The 23,013-nt window shown below is 40.9% G+C and overlaps 1 protein-coding gene across 5 annotated transcripts; it reads right to left on the reverse strand.

Annotated features, from left to right (window-relative positions):
* Window positions 1–365: 365 nt before the first annotated feature.
* On the reverse strand, window positions 366–21,467 carry EIF4ENIF1 (eukaryotic translation initiation factor 4E nuclear import factor 1). Of its 5 annotated transcripts, none has more exons than XM_073673745.1 (19): window positions 21,276–21,467; window positions 19,823–19,938; window positions 17,862–17,935; window positions 17,651–17,778; window positions 15,390–15,682; window positions 15,077–15,278; window positions 13,317–13,483; window positions 11,358–11,493; window positions 8,474–8,650; window positions 7,538–7,770; window positions 7,012–7,083; window positions 6,754–6,919; window positions 6,506–6,582; window positions 5,732–5,868; window positions 5,553–5,640; window positions 5,216–5,345; window positions 4,788–5,120; window positions 4,082–4,225; window positions 366–1,040 (listed from the first exon to the last, which is right to left on the reverse strand). In XM_073673745.1, exons 2-19 carry the CDS (start codon window positions 19,907–19,909, stop codon window positions 835–837), a joined length of 2,850 nt encoding a protein of 949 aa, XP_073529846.1. In that variant the 5' UTR covers window positions 19,910–19,938; window positions 21,276–21,467; the 3' UTR covers window positions 366–834. The 5 variants fall into 5 exon arrangements, with proteins under 5 accessions (XP_073529846.1, XP_073529883.1, XP_073529874.1 ...); XM_073673782.1 differs by having other exon boundaries at window positions 21,240–21,467; XM_073673773.1 differs by lacking the exon at window positions 21,276–21,467 and adding an exon at window positions 21,165–21,232.
* Between the last annotated feature and the right edge of the window lie 1,546 nt (window positions 21,468–23,013).

Genomic DNA, 23,013 nt, shown 5'->3' on the forward strand with positions numbered 1-23,013 from the left:
TTACTCTCTCAAGTGTGGCAGATGTTGGGCACCTGTCCTGCTCTGCTCATTAGCCAAGGTGCAGGATACCTGCCGCTTGCACAAAACGCGTTAGATGTGACATCACAGGCATGCTCACCTCTCCATGCAGAAGCGAGTAGGGCAGGATTTCCACTTTAAAAGGAATTTTTAATGCAAATGCAAGAAGTGAATCAAGCCAGAATAAAAGTCCTACCTTTAGGTTTCCTTTTAGATCCACTCCTGGCTTAAGCTGCAACTGCATGTTCAGGTCTTGAGCCCCCTCCCCCTCCAAAAAAGACAAACAGCCCCCAACCAAGAATAAAAACATCTCATGAACAAAAGTAAAAAGTTGGCCAGACACTCCATTAGCATTATGCAGATTTAATTGAAAGAAAAGACATGTACAAATTAAAGGGAGAGCTCAGACTTTGTAAGTGGCAAAACGGACTTCGCTTTCTCATCTGTACAGCTAGTCAAACAAAAACTATTCTAAATGTGAGTATATACACAAACAAAAACCTTTTTACAAGTCTGTACACAGTTCATCTGTTGCCAGAGATCTCCTTAATCCCTTAGCAGACTGCCAAGTTGAAAGGGAAAAAAAAAATAAAATAAAGTGCCCCTTCCCAAAAAAAAAATAAAAAAATAAAATAAAGGCTTCATGGGCAAATGAGATGACCCTTCCTTTATCAGACAGTCTGCATGAATACTGAGCAGATAGGAGGGTGATGCAAACTACTGCAAGTTGATTAGGTAGGCCTCCGGATAAGACAGTCCATCTTCTGCCCAGAATGGATCAGACTGTAGACCATGAACGACCAATTTATTGCCACTTTATTGTCTGTATTCAAGTTCATCCACACTGATCACTTTAGCAGGCATAGAAGGGAGTGGCTGCTGCAAGACATCAGAACCAAACCACTTGGCCAGTCCCACAGGGGAAGAGCTCCTTGGAGGACGCTGATCTAAATGTAGATTGGGGCGACTCTGCAAACCTTGTGAAGGAGCATGAATGCCAGAAAAATTTTGACCACCAGATCCTAGGGAACACAAAAATGTCAATTTAGGTTAAAATAAAAAAAAAAAATAGTATCTATCTATCTATTTTAGGAGATGCAACATACGTTAAGATCAATAAGCTAATTAATCACAATTAGGGTTAGACCAGTAAGAGTAACTCTTAGATAGATCTAGCTGAAAAATAGCTTCGCTGACATGCACCGTTATGTTGATTAGTCAGTTAGACCCCATGCGTGGTGTTCTATATATGGGGCTTACTCTCTGTAAAATGCAAGAGCGACCAAATGCATATTTTACATAGGCTTTTTCCAGGTGTTCAAATTATATATTGCAACGGAGGTACTATCATGATGTACCATGTCAGCAATTTTCCAAAACACATAATGATTGACTATCCTTTGTAATATCTGACCCTTCTGATCAAGAGAATGCCAAAATGTATCTGTTCTACTCGCTTGAGCTGGATTGAGCGCCTGTAACAAATTTGCTTTACCAAGCTAACCATATGTACAGACCCAGTAAACCATGAAAGCCTAATCCTCATCAGAACCAGGGGGCTTCGGCTCACCTGATATAAAGATTCACCACCATTCATACCACTTGTTATTGCAGCAGTGCATGTGTTAGGGCTCATTCAGATATATCAGTTTTTCATACAAGCTCCATCCATATTTTTCACAGACAGAACACCCATTTTATAGGGGTGTTTACAGGTCCATATATTTTCATAAATCGAATAGTCCGCACAAGAGCACGGACATGTACGATTTTCACCCATCTCAGATCAAACTGGTCAATGAAAGTCTTAAAAGGTTGGCCACTACATTTTACATTACTTTTCATAATCAGCTGTTAGAAATGCTCAGTTATCTGCCTTTATTATTTTAGTTTTTTTTTATTTTTCTTTCTCCCATCTGGCTGAAAAGCAGGAAGATAGACTTCTCTCCGAGTGAGGTTTGAAAACAGTGCCTTCTTTGAGCAGGGAGAAACTATTTAGCAAAGAAAAACAGGACAGCCACAATGCCACTCCTGCTCCCCGCCAGCTTTAGGGTCACCAGATGTTATAGCCAGTTTTCCCTACCATTGCAGTGCACTCATGACTGAAGGACCCTGTTAGTACACTGGCAGAGCCAAAACTGAGAAGATGATGTGATTAACAGGATTAGGTGAGTATAGTTCCTGCAAAGCCACCCAGAACCTTCATCCCCCACCTAAACCACAACTAGTATTACCTCCAGGTTCAGCACAATCCCCAAATTAAGCCCCAGCTTTATTGTGGCCTATGCTGAAACATCCAAGGGGGTGAGGATTTCTGCAGGCTATCAGATATGGACATGCCTCAGCAGCCAACATGTCCTTTCTCGCTCCCCTACATCAGTGCTTGAACTACTCATGTTGCATTAACCAATTACATTACCCCTTTATGGGTAAAGTAATTGTGCAGAACATTGGAGTTATAATAATACAGGTTTGTTCATCTCTACAATCCATATATTCTAAGGTAACTGGTGTCTGACTATCTTCAGTGACTGGAGTGCGCACCTGGGAGAACCAGTTTCCATCCTTGCATGTGGGTAATACTCAATCTCCTGCTGAAGCAATTACCTTGTCCCAGATCCATGCCCCACCTTATTCAGCCTGCCATCCTACTTAGTAAAACAAATCCACAAACATTCTGTACCACAAATATGTTCTGGAATTTAATATATGAAGCTGTTGCAAGGGTGGCATGGGGTTACTCTTGTCCTGAAGCCATGTCAGGTTCTGCTTCCAATCCAGCAAGGTACACTTGTATCCAACTATACTGCCTATGTGTGGAGGGGGGTAAAATGTCCCAATTTGCTTTCTGTGGGGAAGCTTTAGCCAACATCATGGTAGGTTCTGAGTGATACTACTGAAGGGTGGGGGTATGCTGGATGTGGCTTTTGACCATCTCGTCAAGTGTGGCTCTAGGTAAAATAGTTTGTAGACGGCTGGTGTACTGTATGTAACCATGCGATTCCCCCCTCTGATTCTTTTAACTACTCAAGTATAATACAGGGCCAACACCCCTGTATTATGTATGGTAGCCAATTTGTACATGTGCAAATTTCTGATGAATGGCCACTCAACCTCCCTCACAACATTGACTTGTTTGCATTTTACTAGGAAGTGATGTTCTATCCTGCCCTAGTATCAGTAAGACCCGTTTAAGCGATTTAAAGTAAATCCAGTCTTAGCTGATCTGTATATACATATAGGCAGAAAGTGGCTGTACCTTACTGTGGCATAGAAGGCAACCAGCTTTCCAAACCTCCTGTAACTCAATTCTGCCCAATCATACAGTGATTTTCCACTATTTTTACATCACTGCATAAGTGGATTTACCTTTCAGAGTCCCAGGAGAGCTGAGTGCCAAAACATGTGGAGCTGCAATAGACACTGCTAAACATTAAGGCTAGGGCTTCATAGCGCAATGTGTCCCTCGATAGCAGTTCTCTGAAAAGTCTATTCTAGAGCAGCGATTTTGCTGTAAATAAAACAGCCATGTCACGTACGTTCGGCAACAGAAAAAGCAACACATTTGGAAATATTTGAGACTGTAGGAATGCGATACCATAGAAAACTACACACAATGCGTCATTGTAATTTCAGGGTCAAGCCACATTCATGCAACCTAGCCTAAATTGTCCCAAATTGTGCCACATCTATGCAGTTTGTTTTCCCAGGACTCTAAAAAGCAAGCAGAACAGTTCCTTCCGGGATTTTTACAGCCATTTTTTGTGAAGAAAAATATTTTAGCAAAACACAATTCTGAAGAGTACCCTTTAGCATTGCACAGCCTGCTGAAGCAAGTTTTCACCACTAGCACAACAGCTATCAAAGCACAAACTGTACACCACTTTGTTGCAGTAACTCCTGATTTCCTACTAAATATTGCTGATAAATACTGCTAATTGTTTGGTTACAGACCTCTTTAAGCTGCCATATACTGGATCAGCCAAGGTAACCAGTATAAAGCTAGCCTAGAAAATCAGAACAAATATTCTCCAATATAAGTTTAAGAAAAGCCACAGGATACCTGATCGCTGCATCATTGCAAGTTGGAGATGATTTGCCGGTCGTTGATTGAGAAGCGGATGCCCAGTCTGTGCTAGTGGGTAGAACTGCTGACCAAGGACAGATGGCGAGAGAGCATGCAGATCAATACCAGAAGGCAGGAGACCTTAAGAGGAGATTTAAAAAAAAAAAAAAAGTAAGTTTCACAAAGGGGAACCAAAAACCATGGAAAAAGGTAACCCAACGTGTTCATGGATACCAAGTTGCAGTAGCATGATCATGTAACTTGAATGAAGTGCATGTGAGGTTATTATATGTAGCTTGATTGGGGTTCAGACCATCTGCACCTACAGCTTAGATTTTATGTTTGCAAGCTTCTAGAGGGAAGGACCCAGCCGATAGCTAAGAGATGAGCTTGAAACAGAAGTGCCTGTAGTATTTATTGAAAGGCTATGTGGGGAGCTTTACTCCTTGCTGCCCTGCTAGATATCTCCAACACCTCTAGAAAATAAAAGGACATTGGAGGCAATACTAGATCTCCATGAACTTCAACAATGCGGAAATAAATTGTAACTCAGCATCTGATGCAACCAAATCAGAACTTGTGATGAACAGAGTGGCCACATTAAGTCTATTGCAGTAAATATTAGTGGTTAATCTTTAAAAGGTCTTGTTATAATGTAAAGGGCATAAATATCATTAAGCCTTTATAGGCACAGTATACTGACCTGCATGCAGAAGAGAGAGATGTTGTGGAGGTATACCCTGTGCCAACATCTTCTGCACCAAACCGGGATGCAACTGGTGGGACGGCCGAACAACCGGCACAACAGGTACCTGGTGGAGAGGGCGTAAAAAGGATGCTCCGGGAACTGAAGTTGTCATAGTTGGCGTTTGCCTCCCAGAAGATTTAGGCCGGTATTCTTGATCTTTGGTGTAGCGATTCTGGTGTGGTAGTGGTGGTGTACACCTAGTGCGTTGAGCATTGGGAAACCTGGTTCCCAAGACTGGAGAGGTGCCTTGGACAGTATTATCAGATACATGACCAGATAAGACTCCATCTGTCATCACATAAGGAGTAGGGGTAAGACAAATGTTTAAAACAGAAAGATATTAAGTATTCAGTACCCAGGTAACACCATCAAAACGTCATTACCTTCCTGCAACCTTCTTCCTTCTTCTTTGCCCTGGGCACTCTGCTTTCCAGAAGGCATCTCATCTTTGCTCTTCTCCTTGCTTTCATACATTTTACGGATGACTGAGGTAGGTGTAAATGATGGCGACAGCTAAAAAGAAAGTGAAATGGTCATTAAAACCTAGAAAAATAAAATAATTTTAGTCCAAGTGTCCATTTCTTTGTAGATCTCACTAAATGTTCTTATACGTGTGCCATTATCTAACATGGGGAATAATTACTTTGAACAAGTGGAGGAAAAAAAAAAACCCTGTGCTTTAACTCAGTTACCAAGAAGTTATTATTTTACACTGCTTACCATGCTAGTAACAGGGGCTCCAGGGCCTGGTGACACAGCTGACGCATGCATGTTGCTTACCGGAGATTTATTCATTCTCTGTTGCGGTCTAAGTATAGAAAAGTGAAAACATGTCCACTGCTTAAGACCATGGAAACCACAGCTGAATACTTCTAGATATGTTGAGTCTTTACACTAACCTGATACGAATACCATCCCTTCCTTTGTCAATTGGTATTTTGCCATAGACAGATGGGTAGTACCCAGCAGCTGGGAAGGCAAGATCATGTGGTACCAAGCCTTCCAACACAGCCTGCTGCAACTCCATTGGACTAATCTTAAAAGCAAGGAAGAAAAAGAAGAAGTCAGTACAAATATTTTTATTTACATGAGAATAGTTTGTACCTTGATAATGCAAACACCTGGGTACAACCATCATCAGGGTATATTATACACAGTGTTACATGTAATAAAAACACAAACTATTCCAGTTAAAACTAGCCCAATTAAAGGCCAATCCCAGATAAATTAAGTTTAAAAGGGGTTTTCAGGAATCTAACATCTGAGAGCAACGTCATAGAGACAGAGACCCTGATTCCAGTGAGGTGTCACTTACTGGGTTGGTTGGTGCAGTTTTGAAAATCTCCTCCTGCTGATTAAAACACTGATTTTTATCACTAGAGAGCTAGATAACCTGCTGCCATGTAGTCCTCCATATTCCTGAGCTCTGTGTAAATCTGCCCCATCACTGATTGCTTTTTGCCTGTACAAAGAAAGCTGTCAGACAGTGGTGTAGACAGGGTTATGCAGGGCTCAGCATTCAGAGCTGTTATACTGGCCTCAGATAAAATAGGATTACATGGCACAAAACTAGTCCTGTATTGCCTCCATGTCAGCAGAAAGAAAGGAGAATTCATAGGGGGAGAAAAAAAAAAAAAAAAAAACGCACATGAGGAAAGCAAATGAAAACATACCTGTGCCATTACAGGGCTGTCAGCGTTCGGCATTCCCGTGGAAAACTGTTCTAGGAGTTGCTGATGACCTGAAAAACCTATATACAAAAAATGATAAACATTTAAGTAGGAATTTAAAGTTACGTTTTAATAAATGAAAAGAAAAAACAAACATTTTTATGCGAGAAAAAAACCAATAAGAATAGATTCAAAAACAGCCAAGTGAAAAGCCAGTTCTTTCACACAATGTCCAGCAGAATGTCAGTTACCTAATGGAGAGGGTATTCTAGTTCGAAGATAATCTGCAGAGGAGGCACGTGTATGAAACGTTGGTATTTGAGGTGACGGTGTCCGCTGCCTTAGAAGCGATGCTGTAGGGTCTAGGGTTCCCATAACATTTGAGGACGGATCAGAAACAGGAGGCCCAAGAAGCTCCTGTTTAAAAGGCAATAGTTAGTCTGGAGTCGTCAGTCTTAAACAAGCTAATCCCAGACACTTGGCTGGCCTGCCTGGTCATGACACCATACCTGCAAAATGTTCCTCTGCAGGTGAGAAGGACCTGTGACTTCAGAGGACATCAAATGGCTGTCTGCATTCCTCTACAGAACCAGAAAATTTATCAGAACACATACTATGAAAGTAGAAGGAGAAAAAACAAAACAAAAAACACCACACCCACATACGACACAGTTTGTGCAAGAACCCAAGTGAGCAATCCTTATCAGGTGAACACAACCAGGCATGATATGTCACAACATGGGAGATTAAATGTAATATAGCTACGCAAATTTGAAAGTTCAGATTTCAATATTCATTGGCAACCGCTAAGAACTTTACTGCTACGCCATACAAATGCAGACCGAGCACAGGGAAGAGTCATTCTACGTAACGTACTAAAGCACACCCCTTTCCAACTAATACGCTACCAAAAACACAAACCAGACACATTGCGCAAGTAGAGGCAGCTTGTCCACTGGACACAAAAGTGAAGTATTAAGCACGTTACTCCATACTATAAGGAAAAGCTTAACAGACCTTTAAAACAGTACTTACATTGACTTTGGGTTGGGTAGGTAGCGTTCCACTTGCCTTCATACTGCTTACAAGTTTGTTAAAAGCTGACATATCTCCATCTTTCTGTTGCTTTCTCGGTCCAGCCATAGCCGTTAAAGCTTCTTCCAGATGTTCAGCCATGAAAGGAGTTGCAATCTTCCCCTCTTGCTCAACTTTCAAACCCTTAAGTCCAGCTTCCACCTCTTCCACTGACAAGGCAACTCCAGAATGTGCTGCAACCAAACAAATTGGTTATTGTTGTGAAGCATTACTTTAAACTAAGTCATTAGGTTCTGCCCAACCAAGAATCTACTAAATCATGTATACATAAATTTTAATATACTGTCAACTGAGTTACCAAGAAACACTTAAGTTTTGCCACTTTTTTTTTTTTTTTAAAATGTAAAAATATCCAGTGTACACTTTTTTTTAAATGCACCAATAGTCCAAAGTCACAGCTTGTCGGATGTTCCTGTAAGTGGCACTTGTGCTGTGTAACCAGTGACAGACACAGGCAGCACTGTGTGTGGCATTGATATTAATGGGGCCAGCTGTAGCCAAGCCTGCCCTCTTGCCTATGACTGTCAGAGAAATAAGGGGTGAAAGCCATACGACAATCACCATGTCACAAATGCACAAGGAAAGGGAAAAAGTGCTTTGATTGTCAAAAAGTCATCACTTACAGCAGACGCTCCCTAATGAATTTCATGGTCAACAAATGACCTGCAATGAAATCAGTTCTGCAAATTGTGGACATAAGAGTTACGCAGAATTGTTCTTGAAACCAGTAATAAGAGGTGGTGATCAAACGACTTGCTCTGTTTCTGGAACTTGAAATACAAGCTCAGGACACCATTCATCTCTGTAGTAGGTCCATAGCAAACTCATTCTGCCTTTTCATCTCACAAAAACAAAATACAAAACTGCCTAACTTACTGCTCTCCCGTAATTTCTCCTTGTTTGCGGTCAGGCTTGACAACAATGGTTTCAAGTCAACTTTGGCTTTCTGCAACATCTCCAAGATATCAACTTTGTCAGCAGCATCTTCAAAATGAATGGGAGCAAAATAGGTTTCGGAGTTCTGCCCACGACTGGGAAGAACTTGTTCCAAGCCTGCAGACAGAGAAGGGATCAGCTTTTCATGTCCATCACTACACCTCTGGAATATTTCAGGAGGATAATACACATTTTCAAGGAATTTATAAATAGACTTGAAAAAGCAGTGTGCATCAAAAAAGAAGTGCATAAATTTAAAAATTATACATACATTTTTTTTCCCAGGGTTGCCTTCTAGTATGTGTTAGTTAGAACAGATGAGAGGTTTCCAGTGCTTTTAGGATTTATCAAAAAAATAGTATGTTTCAGCTCAATAACCAAATGCAACCCCCAATGGGTGTGGGTAAATTTTTCTTTGCCCAAAAATAGAAAATACTATTCAAGTTTGACAACAGGCTTGACTCAGTGTTCACATAAATATGCAACTTTCAAATTGTGTTATATGGATAGTGCTTTAATATAGGTTTTAGGGTTTGTGTTTTGTTATGGAAAATGTAATGCAGGGTTTTTTTTTCTTCTTTATCCAATATAAAAAAAAAAAAAAAAAAAAAAAAAACCACAGGCATTTCTTGTAAGTGGAAATTGTTGCTCATGAAATTTAAAAAGGGAGGCCCAAAATTTAGTTGAAGCTAATCCGATGATCATAGGGAATATAGCCACCATAAAAATGCCCGATTCATTTTCTTAGTTTTTATTACCCAGAAAAATAAGCAAAATGTGGCCGTACTAGCACCTTTGGCATTACCCAAAACTTCATGGCATTGTTCCACTTCTACCCCACCCCCACCTTCCTAATTGACAGCATGACTCAACTGAAAACCCAGCCATACCCACACAGACCCTGCAGAAGTAGAGTGCACACATTGTCAATGCAGGAGCAGAGCAGGTACACAAATCCATCCATGTACCTCCCCCACTGATTATACCATTCAGACGACCCTTGTGTTCTCTTAGAGAGCCGCTGCCACATAATTCAGTTCTTTACACCAAACTAAAGGATTGGGTAACGGAGTTACAAATACCCAATCCTTATGTCCAGACATTCTCTTAAAATAGTTGGAAAGCCCAAAAATACACATTACCAGTGGGTTCAGACATTCAGCTAATGTGAATGAAAAATGTCACCGCTCCCTAATGCTGCAAACCCAATCTTCCTTTTGGTAAAAATATAAAGTTAAAATCTACAGAAGTTAATTGCTCAAAATAAGTAAAAAAGGAGGCTAGTGTCAGTAGTGCAATTTATAATTTTACTCCAAGTGAATGGGCATGCTACACAGTCAGCGATTCCACAAACATAGTAACATAGGTTGAATAAAGACCTACGTCCATCCAGTTCAACCTTTCTCCCTACACTAACATACTAACTTACTGGGACTTAGCCTCACAAGTGTATTACCATTTTTATTATTGCTGCACTATTACAGTTAGAAATGTACCAGTTTATAATTTAATTAGTTTTATATTTTGTATTACTCTTGTGATTCTAGTAATGCTATTCCTAAAATCCCCATGCCTAAATCTGTTGATCCAGAAGAAGGCAAAAACCCCAGGACACCTTCAGCCTATTTGCATCACGGGGAAAAATTCCTTCTTGACCCCGAGAAAAGGAAATCAGTCCTAGAACCCTGGATCAAACCCAATTATGATACTAGTTCTGTAATTACTATTACTGTATTAAATGTACTACTATAGGAGTAATATTTTGTCTAATTTAACTGTAACCCACAATGTTATGTGTGTCGAGGAAATCGTCCAGCCCTTTTTTGAAAGCTGTTATAGTGTCGGCCATCACTAGCTCTTGGGGTAGTGTATGCCACAGCCTGACTGCTCTGACTAAAGTAGGATGGGAAAGGAATACATTAGGATACAACCAGGAGTGTATTGCTAAACAATATACACTATGGGCTCAGTTATACGACCTTATAAATTGGACTGGCCGTGGTAGCTTCACATACTTCTGTGCCCTAAAGGCCCCGTCACACTAAGCAAGATCGCTGCCGAGTCACAAGTCCTGTCACGCAACAGCGACCTCCGTAGCGATCTCGCTACGTGTGACACGTAGCAGCGACCAGGCCCCTGCTGTGAGATCGCTGGTCGTGTCGGAATGGCCTGGACCTTTTTTTGATCGTTGAGGTCCCGCTGGGTAGCATGCATCGGTGCGGTTGAATGACACATAGGCGTGCATTTGCGTTGCATCGTTATACAGGTCGCTAAGGGTCGCCGTATCGTTGCGAAGATCTGACTGTTTGACATTTCACCAGTGACCACATAGCGACGCAGCAACGATCCCTGCCAGGTCGTATCGTTGTCGGGATCGCTGTAGCGTTGCTTAGTGTGACGGGGCCTTTAGGCAGCAGTGCCCACACACCCACGAATAAGAAAAAAAAAAAAAAAAAAAAAAAAAAAAATGCAAGTAACCCAATTTACATAATAGATGCAGAAAATTTGCAAGATCAAAAACCTCAGCAAATACCCATTGTGGGAATGTAGCCCAATTTCAAACAACTCACTGTTTATGCTCCAAAGGCAAAACAGAAGCATAGTATGCATGATATCCAGCAGGGGTCCAATTGTGGGGCCTACACCTTTCAGGTTTAGCATTCTGCAAGCCTCATCAGAATACCACTTTAACCTCTCAAAAGATTAAATAAAAAAAGTCAATTTAACATACAAAAAAAAAAAAACAAACAAAACAACCACCCACCAACAATTATTTTGTGGTACACATACCAGATTAGTATTTTTTTTTTTTTTTTTTTTTTACCTGCTAGACTTTCTAGCTCCTCATGGGGCGTGGACCTCAGACTGCTGGATCGACTTCCAGAGTGACTGTGATTGGAGAACCATCTGCTGAATCTGCTAGCAGACACTGAACCCTCCCCCAACACATCCTCAATCATCTGTAGAAACAAAGATGCCAAGTCAATCTCATAAGTTCCATAGAGTCATTTGGGAGACAGATCTTGAGCCGCCATGGAGTTACACTTACTTGTAGGTGATGGGAACGTTCTGGAGCTGCAGAATATCTGCTCTGAGCACGAAGTCCTTTATGTTGCAGTAGTTTAATTCCTAACCCCCCCAAAATCATCATACCACACACAAATTGCAGAAAACTTGCAAATTACAAATCCAAGATACTTCCACTCTGCAGACCACATATCTAATTTGAAGTGTTTTTAGCATAACTCAAGATCAGGACCAGCAGTTTTAAAAGAAACCAAAAAGCAGTCAACCCCAAACATGGGGTAAAAATTAGCAACACTATCAGAGAGTCAAAACACAAATCACGTTTTACAGAGCGTAACTGTACGGCAGAGCCTAGAACAAGAATCGATATTAAGCCAGGTACTAAAACAAAACGAGCATACTATGTACTATGAAGCAGGGACAGCATCAGAAATAACACTTCTGGATTTAAAGGCAAAGCTGAATTAAAAAGTTGCACATTTTTTGGGGACATTGAATATAGGAGATGAGATATCAAGCCAGGTTTGAAATAAAAAACAAAAAAACAAAAAACAAACCCAACATTAATCCCACACCATCTTTGTGCACACGTGATTACCCACCACAAGCAAACACCCAAGTGAAAGCACCTCTTTAGGGCACATTCAGACCTCAGCGTAAAAACATCAGTAAGGGTTCACTCACTAGTGTATACAACAATTTGTCCCACTTTTCTGGATGAGAATGGGACCATTTTTTCCTCACTTGTTATCCATGTTCTGTCAGTTTTTTTATTCTGCAGCCATTAATCTTTTACAGGACCATTTATAGTTTTCTCTCTTACAGAATTGCAATGTATCCATAAGAATCAGATACTATACTGATGGTCCATATGACAGATTTTTTTCTCACACCCACCAGATTTTGGAGTGAAAGATTTTCTCATGCCAAATACAGCAGAGTAAAAAAAACAAAACAAACAAAAAAAAAAACAAAACGCAGATCTGCACGGCCTCATTGAATAACCTTGGTCCGAGTGCAATATCGCTTTTCTGCGCATTGCACTCGGCTGACTTATACACTAGTGTAAGAGTCCTGAACAGGGGCGCTTCCATTTTTAAAACAGCGCCTCATTTCATTGCATGGAAGATCAGCAAAAGAGATTAGAATTGGACATATATGGACTTGTAACGTTTAACAGAATTGACAAGTCCAATATAAATTAATATATACATACACGTGACATGTACTGTCAGTTTAACACAGACAGCAAACAAATGAGAAATATAGTCTTGTGAATATGCCCAAACTCGCATGCGAGGGTGGTGAATATTATCCCACTACCAAATATATTCTTCACACCCATACGAAAAGAAACAACTTTTTATAAAGGGAATGTATCATTTATGTATTACTAATTAAAAACTCTAATCTATTGTTATTTTCAAACTGGAATTTCTCTGCCATCTTGCCCGAGCATTCATAGATATGCTTTATTGCAGCCATGTGGACCTGTGAACTGCAGCTGTTCATTTACCTCTATAGGAGAGTTTTCTAGGTATGCTCTCATTTGTGGAGTCATGTGTCAGCCCATTATGAGGCTCAGTGGCCAAAGTAAAAGCTCCTAGACACTAGGGATGATATTTTAACTATACCAACATGGAAGTTTTAAATTAAAGTTTGTAACAATAGGTAATTTTCTTAAGCTAATGACACATTCCCTTTGAATCCAGGCTTCCTTGGAAGCCATGTACAGCTTCTATCCTATGAGACTCACCGAAGCCAAGCCAGGCACACTCTTGTCCAGGTTAAAAAATTCATTGAAGTCAAATTCTCCAGGTGCTGGTCCTGCCAGAATGGCCTCTCGAGGAACTTCCTGGTCAGCTGTAGATCTCAGGGGAATAGGTGCCTCTTCCTCCAGGACTCCTCCATTGCATTCAAACCCTTGTAATAGAATATAAAAAAAGTTTAAAACCTGGTAATACAGCTTGCCAATTTACATAATTGCAAACTGCATATATATTGGCAACCAAAAGTTTTGCCTTTTTTTTTTTGAAGTGTGATTACTTCTGTCTGGTTGTTGTGATGCCATTTTCCTGGTGATTTTAGTCTGTTTTTAGGTAAAAACATGGCAAAGCCAAAAATTATCACTAGATGTCAGGAAGCTTATTATTCTGAGAGTGAAGTCAGGCAAAAGCCAAAAAGAGGTAGCTATGGAATTCAACTGTTCCCAGAGTCAAGTATCACGTATATTAAAGAAAAAAAGAAAAAAAAAAAGAAGGTTATGGAACAGCTGACAAACCTAGCTGTGGACAACCACTGAAGACTTCCTCCAGAGTTGATCATATTAAGAAAAAAAGTCAGCATCTGATGTCCATAAAAGTGCTGTACAGATTTCAAACAAAATTAACAAAGAATATGGGGTCAAAGTGAGTGACCAAACTGTGGTGTGACTGCTAAGAGCAGGAGGGTTGAATACACGAGTTCCAGTCAATAAGCCTTTCATCTCCTGCAAAGAACTGGAAGGTATGAGTAGAGTTCTCCAAAGAACACAGCCGATGGAAAGAAGGACAGACTGGTCTAAGGTGTTGTAGTCGGATGAATCCAAGTGCAATCTGTTTGGTAGTGATGGCAAGCACTACATATACCGCCCAATGGGAAAACGTAATATGTAAGGTACCAAACACCTACAGTGAAACATGGTGGTGGCAATGTCATAGTTTGGGGCTGCTTTTCTGCATCTGCCATTGGCCCTCTGCATAGAATTAATGGAAATATGAATGTTACCATGTACAAGGAAATACTGGAGAATGGTTTTACCATGTGGCAGCACTACAAAGTAGGCAGGGGATGGAAATTCCAGCAAGGCAATGATCCTAAACACATATCCAATCTAGTCAAAAATTGGTTAGCAAAGGGGAAAAAAAAAAAAAAAAAAAAAAAAAAAAAAGTCTTCGCCTGTTGCAATGGCTAAGCAGATCGCCTGATTTAATCTCTATAGATCACCTTTGGGATGAGTTAGGGAGCTAGGGCGACAAGTTGGAGCCCGTACCCATAGCAATAAAGATGAATTGTTTGCAGATTTGCAAATGGAATGGAGCAAGATCCCTCAAGACGTCTTGAATATCCTAGTGGCTTCAATGCCAGTCTGAGTAATTCAGTAATTAAAGCAAGAGGTTATGCTACAAAATACTAAGTTATGGCATTGTAAGCAATGAATTACTCTCTATGTTGTGATAAGTAAATAGATGAAAACAGTCTGCCAAAAGTCTTGCTTTAAATGGCCATACTTATAATCAAAAGCATTCTGGTTAAAATTAAGTTGATGACAACTTCATGCACTTTCAATTCATCACAACAACCAGACAGAAGTAATCAGACAAAAAAAAAAAACAAAACAAAAAAAAAAAAAAAACAACTTTTGGTAGTCACTGTACATTACTGTCTTCTTCCGACAAAATATAATATATAGACACTTTTTTAAAAAAAGGGACCCAAATTGTAAAATATAGAACATAAAAAGACTCCTTGACGTGCCTTCCTTCAAAGATGATACTCGTTTTCGTGTTCTCTTTCTTCCCTTGTGATCCTCCTCTAGGATTTTGTCATCAAACCCTGTAAGTTCTATAGTCTCTGACTGGCTGGTGGGTCCACCAGAAAACCACTCCGGCTCCTCTTCTGTGTACGAGTCATTTCTCCTGCGTTCACCAAAGACTCTCTTGCTGTCACCATACTCCCTCTGTTGTAAAATAAAAACAACATTTAAGAAATTTTACATGCAACCACAAATCAAAAGATAGTTGAATTAATAAGTCAGAAGACATGAATAAAAGTGACAAAATTATCTAACCCTGAATCGTTTATCCTTGTACTCCTTTTCTCGTTCTCTTCCATCACGAGTTTCTCTACCATCTTTTTCTCCACCACGCAAGTCACGTTCAAATACTCTACCAGTGATTATTCTGCCACTACCAATTCGTCGACCACCAGCGAGACGTAGGCTCTCATTTTCCTTGTTATCTAGTGGGCTCCCAGCCCGACGTGAGCCCACAGCAGCTGTCACATGACAACCTCCCCCAAAACTTCTCCTTTGTGGGCTGAGCACTACATCAAGGTCATCTTCCTTAACACGCTCTCTGGGGTCTAAAAAACAATTAGAAATGCACACATACCCTAAATAAATTACATTAGAAATTTTCACAATGCAGTGTTCATTGCCATGAGCACAGGAGAGTTTGACAAGAAGTAGTTTTAAAAAGTCAAAACGCACAATAAATTGCCATCGCTATATACAACAGAATATTGACCAATATCGTGCAAAATTCAGGGCCCAGCATTGAATGTTTAACTTTACAGCTCAGAGAGTCTGTAAAAGGGGTGGGAGAGGAAACCAAGTGACATTGACGGAAAATATCGGACTGTTCCCATCCTCTCCCATTTTGTACAGCCTCCTGTGACGCCAGAGGATAAAGGTTTATGTTACCGCCACTTTAAGATTCTTAAAGAAAATGTGCACTGACACAGTAAAAGTTTATTTTTAAACTCTGATGTTAGCTGGCACCTGGGTTCATGAATATTTTTGGTCTACTCAATATTGATAAACGTATAAAAATAAGTGCCTGTGGACATTGGCATAAGTACCATGTGTGAACGGTGCACATTTTGAACTTAAAAAAAATAAAACATTTTACCTAAACAAAGCCTGAAATGTATATGTTTTAGTCACAAAAAGTAACCATTGTTTACATTTTTTATTTCATACATCAATAGTACACGTAAATAAGAAACTTTTTAACACATCTTATCAGAGAAATCTGCTTCATTCACCATCAGGACTGATCATTCTGAATTCAGGGGTAAAATCTGTAGTCAGTGATGAAAGATGATTACATTACAGAGATAGGAGTTGGTACTGATAAGATTTTATGTAGAGGATATAGGGTATGAGCTAGAGGTAGTTAACATTGTGGTATTCAAGCTCTGGGGTCCAGGACTCAAATCCCATCAAGGACAACATCTGCAAGAAGTGTGTGTCAAGAATTTAAGTTGTGAGCCCCAATGGGGACAGCCATGACAATGTCTGTAAAGCGCTGTGGAATATGATTATATTTAAGCATAATTAAAACACTCCCATCAAAGGGTTTATCCTCTTAATATATTGCTATGATATTATATGGCACTGTATACTTACAATTGCTCATTTTGCCTTTCTACCCAGCTAATTCTTCTCTTTCCTCTGCTCAGTGTAGAAACAGGAAGTCTCTTGTCCCTGCATTTAGCATTCCCATCAACTCCTGTTCCAGCTGCTACATCCACCCCCTAGCAGAGACTTATGACTCATACAGGGAAAATTGACTTCCTTTTTCTACACAGCTTAGAGGAATTCAGCTAGTCAGTTTTTAATCACATGAGGTCACAGACCTAATGGAAGACTGAAGAATTAACTGGGTAGAAAGGCAAAATGAGCAATTTTAAGTACAGCGTGCCATATAATATGATGACTGCAATATATTAATATATATAGTGCTTCATTAAAGGTACAGCTCCTCACTCCTCCCTCTCCAGTATACAGAGAATCTTAACAGTAGCAACGGTCATCTCCTATCTCAGTAATGGGAAAGTCCGTATTCAATGATTTTAGCTGTAAATGGAGAATGAATGATCAGTTCAGGAGTTAACTTATGCTCCCATAAGTTAAGAGTGGTGCGGCATTTTGACAATTATGTAGCCATCTACTTTATTAAAAAAAAAAAAAAAAAAAAACACACACCATCTTGACATACCCTCCTACACTTTTTTTGTGTTCCAATTCAGGCTTAATTTGTGATGGTCAAAAGCAAAAATGAAAGGTGCGTGGATAAAATAAAAACAAGAGTAATCTATCCATCTATCGCTTAGTGGTATAACACGTAATGACAAGTGGCAGTAACATTTTTACTGTTTGGGGGTCTAGCGCTGTCCAGATAGGGGAGCACATTGATTGTGGTGGTTCACTATAATCTGTCAATTTAAAAGACAATCTTGCAATTTTCTATTTTTGGTTTTCCCAAAAGCTCAAATAACAGACAACAGCAACATTCAAAGCTTGTGCAGAAAGCTAGCATATTTTACCTGCTATCCTACGCTTAAGACAAGTTCTTTCTGTGTCAGATTCTTTTCTTAAGGAGTCAATGGGAGAACTGCGACCAGAATTTGGGTAGAGAGATGCATGCCACTTCTCAGGATCCCAAACGCCATCACTATTTACAGACCGAAAAATAAAAAAACATTACTATGGCAGGAACTAAAACAAATCTTTATCCAAAGGCATCTTTATAAATACCTGTCATATTTATCTGACAAGCAGGACGGCCTCTGTTTTGAGTGTGGAACCTCCTTAATATCTAGAAGGTCTTCCTGTTGAAGTGGAACAAAAGATGCTGCGTCACGGCTTAAAGAGTAGATCAATACATATCGCAACGTTCATAGTAATTTCAAGTGTAGTTAAAAAGGAACAGCCCGCTGTCCCGATGAGCTTTTCAAAGAGTAGTTGAGTTCTGAATAATACTGGAGAATCGTTACTAATAATTCTGTGTTCTGTCATCTCAAGATAGATGGAAGATCATGAATGGACAGAGCATTACCAGCTGGAGGGGGCAGGGAGGGTGTCCTTGCCTTGTGACAATGTCCAATTGTCAACTATCTTTATGCAGTGCTGCGAGATTAAGCATTAGTCCCTAAACAAGACCGGGTTTAAAACATAACAAAATATTAATGGGTCCCTATAATAAATCCACCAAACGCATGCTTTATTTAAAAGGGAATGTCAAGCACAAACCCCAGTCAGTCATTTTTCAGTCCCAGCACTGGGGGTCGATGTAAGCAGTCAATGGAGCTAGAATAGCGCACTTCCTACGATACAATGTTTAGTAGCCATTGCACAGAACTCTATTGAATAGGAGCAGAGCTGCAGTTTGTGAAAATTAACCATATACACTAAAAGTAGTGTTCTGGCTCCTGTCGGCACTGAAAAGAACTTAATGGTGGGTGTGTTGGATACGATATTGATACCTATTCCTTTGATATATCATTAACATGGGAAGGCTGGACAACCCCTTTAACTTGAATAGCATAGCTATAGACTATGGCATTTTTTACATTGAAAAGCAGCACCCAACAGAAATTTTTTACCATATGAACAGAGCCTTATAAAGCTGTTTTTTTTTGTTTGTTTTTTAGAGCAAAAGTAGAGTGGAGCAAAGAAATTCTTCAAACCCTGGTTCATCAGCTACCAGAGCCCTGCGAACCTTCTATTTACATCCTTGGTGCAACATCATGCATGAATTACACCCCAATGAGGCCTTTGCACCATGCCCTCTAATCAGAAGAGGTGCCATGGATGCTGGCAAGTAGGCTGAGATTTGCCTAGCTCTGGTCAGTGATCATGGACTTCTGATGTTTCTGTTGGACAAGAAGTTCTGTAAATCTTTGTCACAGCACCAAGGCCAGGTTCACATATAAGAAATCGTTCAGAGTTTCATCCAAAAACCGCAGACTATTTTTTCCCTCATTTGCAATCTGTAATGCAATGTTTTATTTACAGCTACAGTTTAAAAAAACAAAAAAAAACAAACAAAAAAAACAACCTACTAAAAGGTCTAGTAAATGTTACAGAATTGCAATGAGTCCTAAAAAAAACAAACAAAAAAAAACAGAATACTTATGGCACCTAACTTTTTGAGCACCCATAGACTTCGATGGGAGAGTCATCTGATTCACAAAAGAAACTAATGGAAGTGAGATTTTTTTTTTCTACACAGATTCGGTAAGTAAAGTGAAAAAAACGTAATCTGCACTGCCCCACTAATTAACATTGGTCTGAGTGGGTTTTTTTCTTTTTCGTGGTTAGCACTGACTGAAAATACAGTCGTCTAAACAAGCCACAACATTAAGCTTTAAAATCCAAAAAGATAACAAGAGTGGTGACTTTAAAGTGGCTAGCACCCCAAAACTACTTTTAAGTCTCAGCAAGTTATCAGGACAATCGCAGGTTCATGCAAACAACTCTTATTAAGGCAGAGTTAAACAAATGGGGCTTTTCAGAAGAAAGGAAGATATGGATTTATGAAGCTGAACTGCTAATGTGATCTAGGCATCACGGGGAGAGGAATTTTAAGAGTGTTGTAGAAGGTGGATACCAACTTATCAGTAATTGATGACCTAGGTAAGCGAAATCGCTAGCAATAAAAGTCCTTAAAATACGTTTCTTGGCACTGTACGGTCATATCACTACAGGCATGATACCTTTGAGTATCTGTGATGAGACTTGCTTCGGGGGGCCTTCCTGAGGTCTGTAAAAAGATCTCTGTCTGAATCTTCTTTATGATCCATCCCGACAAGCCCAAAAAGCCAATGAACACCTGAAGAAACAGTACAAATACATTGTTCATGAAAAACAGCCAACATGTGACAGGCTAAAAAGTCAACTTATATCACCAGCTATAAAGCAGCAATACATGAGAATCCCAAAACCATTACCCCACACTACTATCTGCTTTACAGCTAGAACCTTAAAGAGGTCATTTCATCTGGAGTTGATCCACAGTACCAGATAGCAGATGAAGACGCGCTCTTGTAGCCCCAAACTGTGCACAGCTGAAGCTTAAATCAGCTGATTGGTGGGAGTCAGACACCTGGAATCCCCACCAATCCGATAATTGGTGATCTATTCTCAAGATTGGTCATAGTAGTGAAGCACTCATTTAAAGGGGCTTCCTGTTTCAGAACATCCCTGTCCCACCAGCTTTATACAAACTGTTCTTTACTCAACCTCCTTGTGCCCAGCTCTGAGTCTCCACTGCTGCGCCTGGTGTCATTGCTTGCAGTGCTGACATGTTGACAGAGCAGCAGCCAATCAGTGAGCTCAGCAGCTCTACCAGAGATGATGAAACAAACTGTTGAGATACTGACCTCATTGATCGGCTGCAGCTCTATTAATGTGACATCAGCGCTAATAACGAGACACTGGTGAGCAGCAGAGACACAACACTTAGTAAAGCACACTATATATTCACTACTATAACCTCACCATGATCTATTCCTAAATTAGGCAGTCGATATCTTACTGGTGGAGGTCGACACCCACCCAATCAGCAAGGACTGGGACCAGTAATGCAGTTTGTTTGTAGAAAGCGATCTTCTGCAGGGTACAGGGGTTTTCTGAAGCTGGAAACTCCCATCAGCTTCATTTCCTACCACCATGCCCACTACAGATGATCTCAGAGCCTGTGCTGTACACAGGCTGTGGGCAGACAAGCGCCCAGCATTTATGCCTGCACTGCAATTAATCACAAACCAGTTTCCAGCCAGACTAAACAGGCTGATAACTGCAAACAATAACACAGACTGAAGGTAAACAGATTCCATGCTTCCTCACCAAGTCCAAGCCACTACATAGGGCTAGGAGTACTGCACGGCTGGTGTGGGGTCCCATACACTACCCGAGAGCACAGACCCCGGCAGGAACAGAAGCCCTCACCTGGCGAGCAGCTCCTGACAACTAAAAGGGCTCTACAGGGACCCAGAGCCGGCCCCGAGCACCTGCTGCGTGCCTGCCCGCCTCCCGCCGGCACTACCCCCACCTCACCTGAGTACACCCCCACCTAGTCCCGGTTCCCCTCCCTCTAATACCCCCCGCCGCGTACACACGCCGCTTACGCACAGCACGCAGAGCACGCACACAACGCACAGCACGTACCGGCCCCGCGGCTCCCCTCTTTCCGCCGGTCTGCTCTCTGCTGGGAGCTTCGGGGCCTTCTTTGTCTTCTTGGCTCACGTCACGCCGGTCTGTAAAAATTCAGCTCCCGGTCAATTCAGGCACCGAAGTCGCCTACGTCGCGAGGACCCCGAACGTGCAACGTCACTCGATGACGTAACGGGGCGTACCAAGCGAACGCGTAACCCCTTAACTAGTGGCAAACAGCTAATCACGTGACGCGGATGATGTTGTGGATTAAAGAGAAAGTGAGGGTACAGCCGGCGTGTGCGCTATATAGTGACCGGAAGAGGCGCCTTCTCTGTGCCCGACCCCCTATTTAAAGATCATATACAGTTTTGTATCTTAAAGGGAATCTGTCACTAGGTTTTTGCTACCCCCATCTGAGAGCAGCATAATTTAGGGGCAGAAACTGATTCCTGTGATGTGTCACTTACTGGGCTGCTTGCTCTCATTTTGATAAAAATCCCTGTTTTTTCTGCTGCAGATCTATCAGTTCTCTGTATATTGAGCTCTGTATAACCTGCCCCACCACTGATGGGCAGCTTTCTGTGTACACTGTGCATAGGCAGAAAGCTGCTAATCACTGGTTTATATAGAGGACTACAAGGCAGCAGGTTTACTAGTCCTCTAATGATAATCGCCTGTTGATAAATCAGTCATTTTTTATCAAACCTACAGCAAGCAGCCCAGTAAGTAACATCACTGGAATCAGGGTCTCTGTCCCTACCTTATGCTGCTCTCAAATTAGGTGGTAAAAACTTGGTGAAAGATTATTGAATCCATGAAGAACACATAACATGCAGATGGTAACCCACATGTGATTGTTGTTTCTACTCAGCTATTGATTTATAATGGGCGAACCTGATCTGAAATACAGATTAAAGTAGTGTATGCTGCCATTTTTTACATGTGGACCATCACAACCACCAACCTTGACTTGCATTGGTTAGTGTGCTGTACATATGTTATCAGTTTTACATACAGACAACATAGGGACTGATTATATGCTCATCTGAACGAGCCCCTTTTGCACGTCCAATTCTCTCTGGGAGCTGCTCAGATGTCTAATTTATTTTCAGAGTCACAAATCAAAATCACCTATTCAGTCCATGAAAACCTTGTATAGCACACAGATCCTAGTTGTATACTAGTGCTGCATGTTTTTCACTGTTTGATAGAGGAAGCCGAGAAACCATCAATTTTTTTTAGCATCATAAAAAAAAAAACTGATGAAACGCATGATAAAAACTGACACTAACCAAACACTGCTGAAAATCAGATAGACTATGTTCACATAACGTTTTAGCTCACGTTCTGTGTCTCCAATCGGGGCTAACATTCAAAGCCTTGCAAAACAGGATTCAGTAATGTGTTCTGACGGGGTCACTGACAGTAATGATGCTGATGGGGTCACTGACAGTAATGATGCCGCCGACGGGGTCACTGACAGTAATGATGCTGACGGGGTCACTGACAGTAATGATGCCGACGGGGTCACTGACAGTAATGATGCTGATGGGGTCACTGACAGTAATGATGCTGACGGGGTCACTGACAGTAATGATGCCGCCGACGGGGTCACTGACAGTAATGATGCTGACGGGGTCACTGACAGTAATGATGCCGACGGGGTCACTGACAGTAATGATGCTGACGGGGTCACTGACAGTAATGATGCCGACGGGGTCACTGACAGTAATGATGCTGATGGGGTCAC

The sequence above is a fragment of the Phyllobates terribilis genome, unplaced genomic scaffold (assembly GCF_046119375.1).
Source record: "Phyllobates terribilis strain yellow unplaced genomic scaffold, ASM4611937v1 Scaffold_1__5_contigs__length_1240528914, whole genome shotgun sequence".
Lineage (NCBI taxonomy): Eukaryota > Metazoa > Chordata > Amphibia > Anura > Dendrobatidae > Phyllobates > Phyllobates terribilis.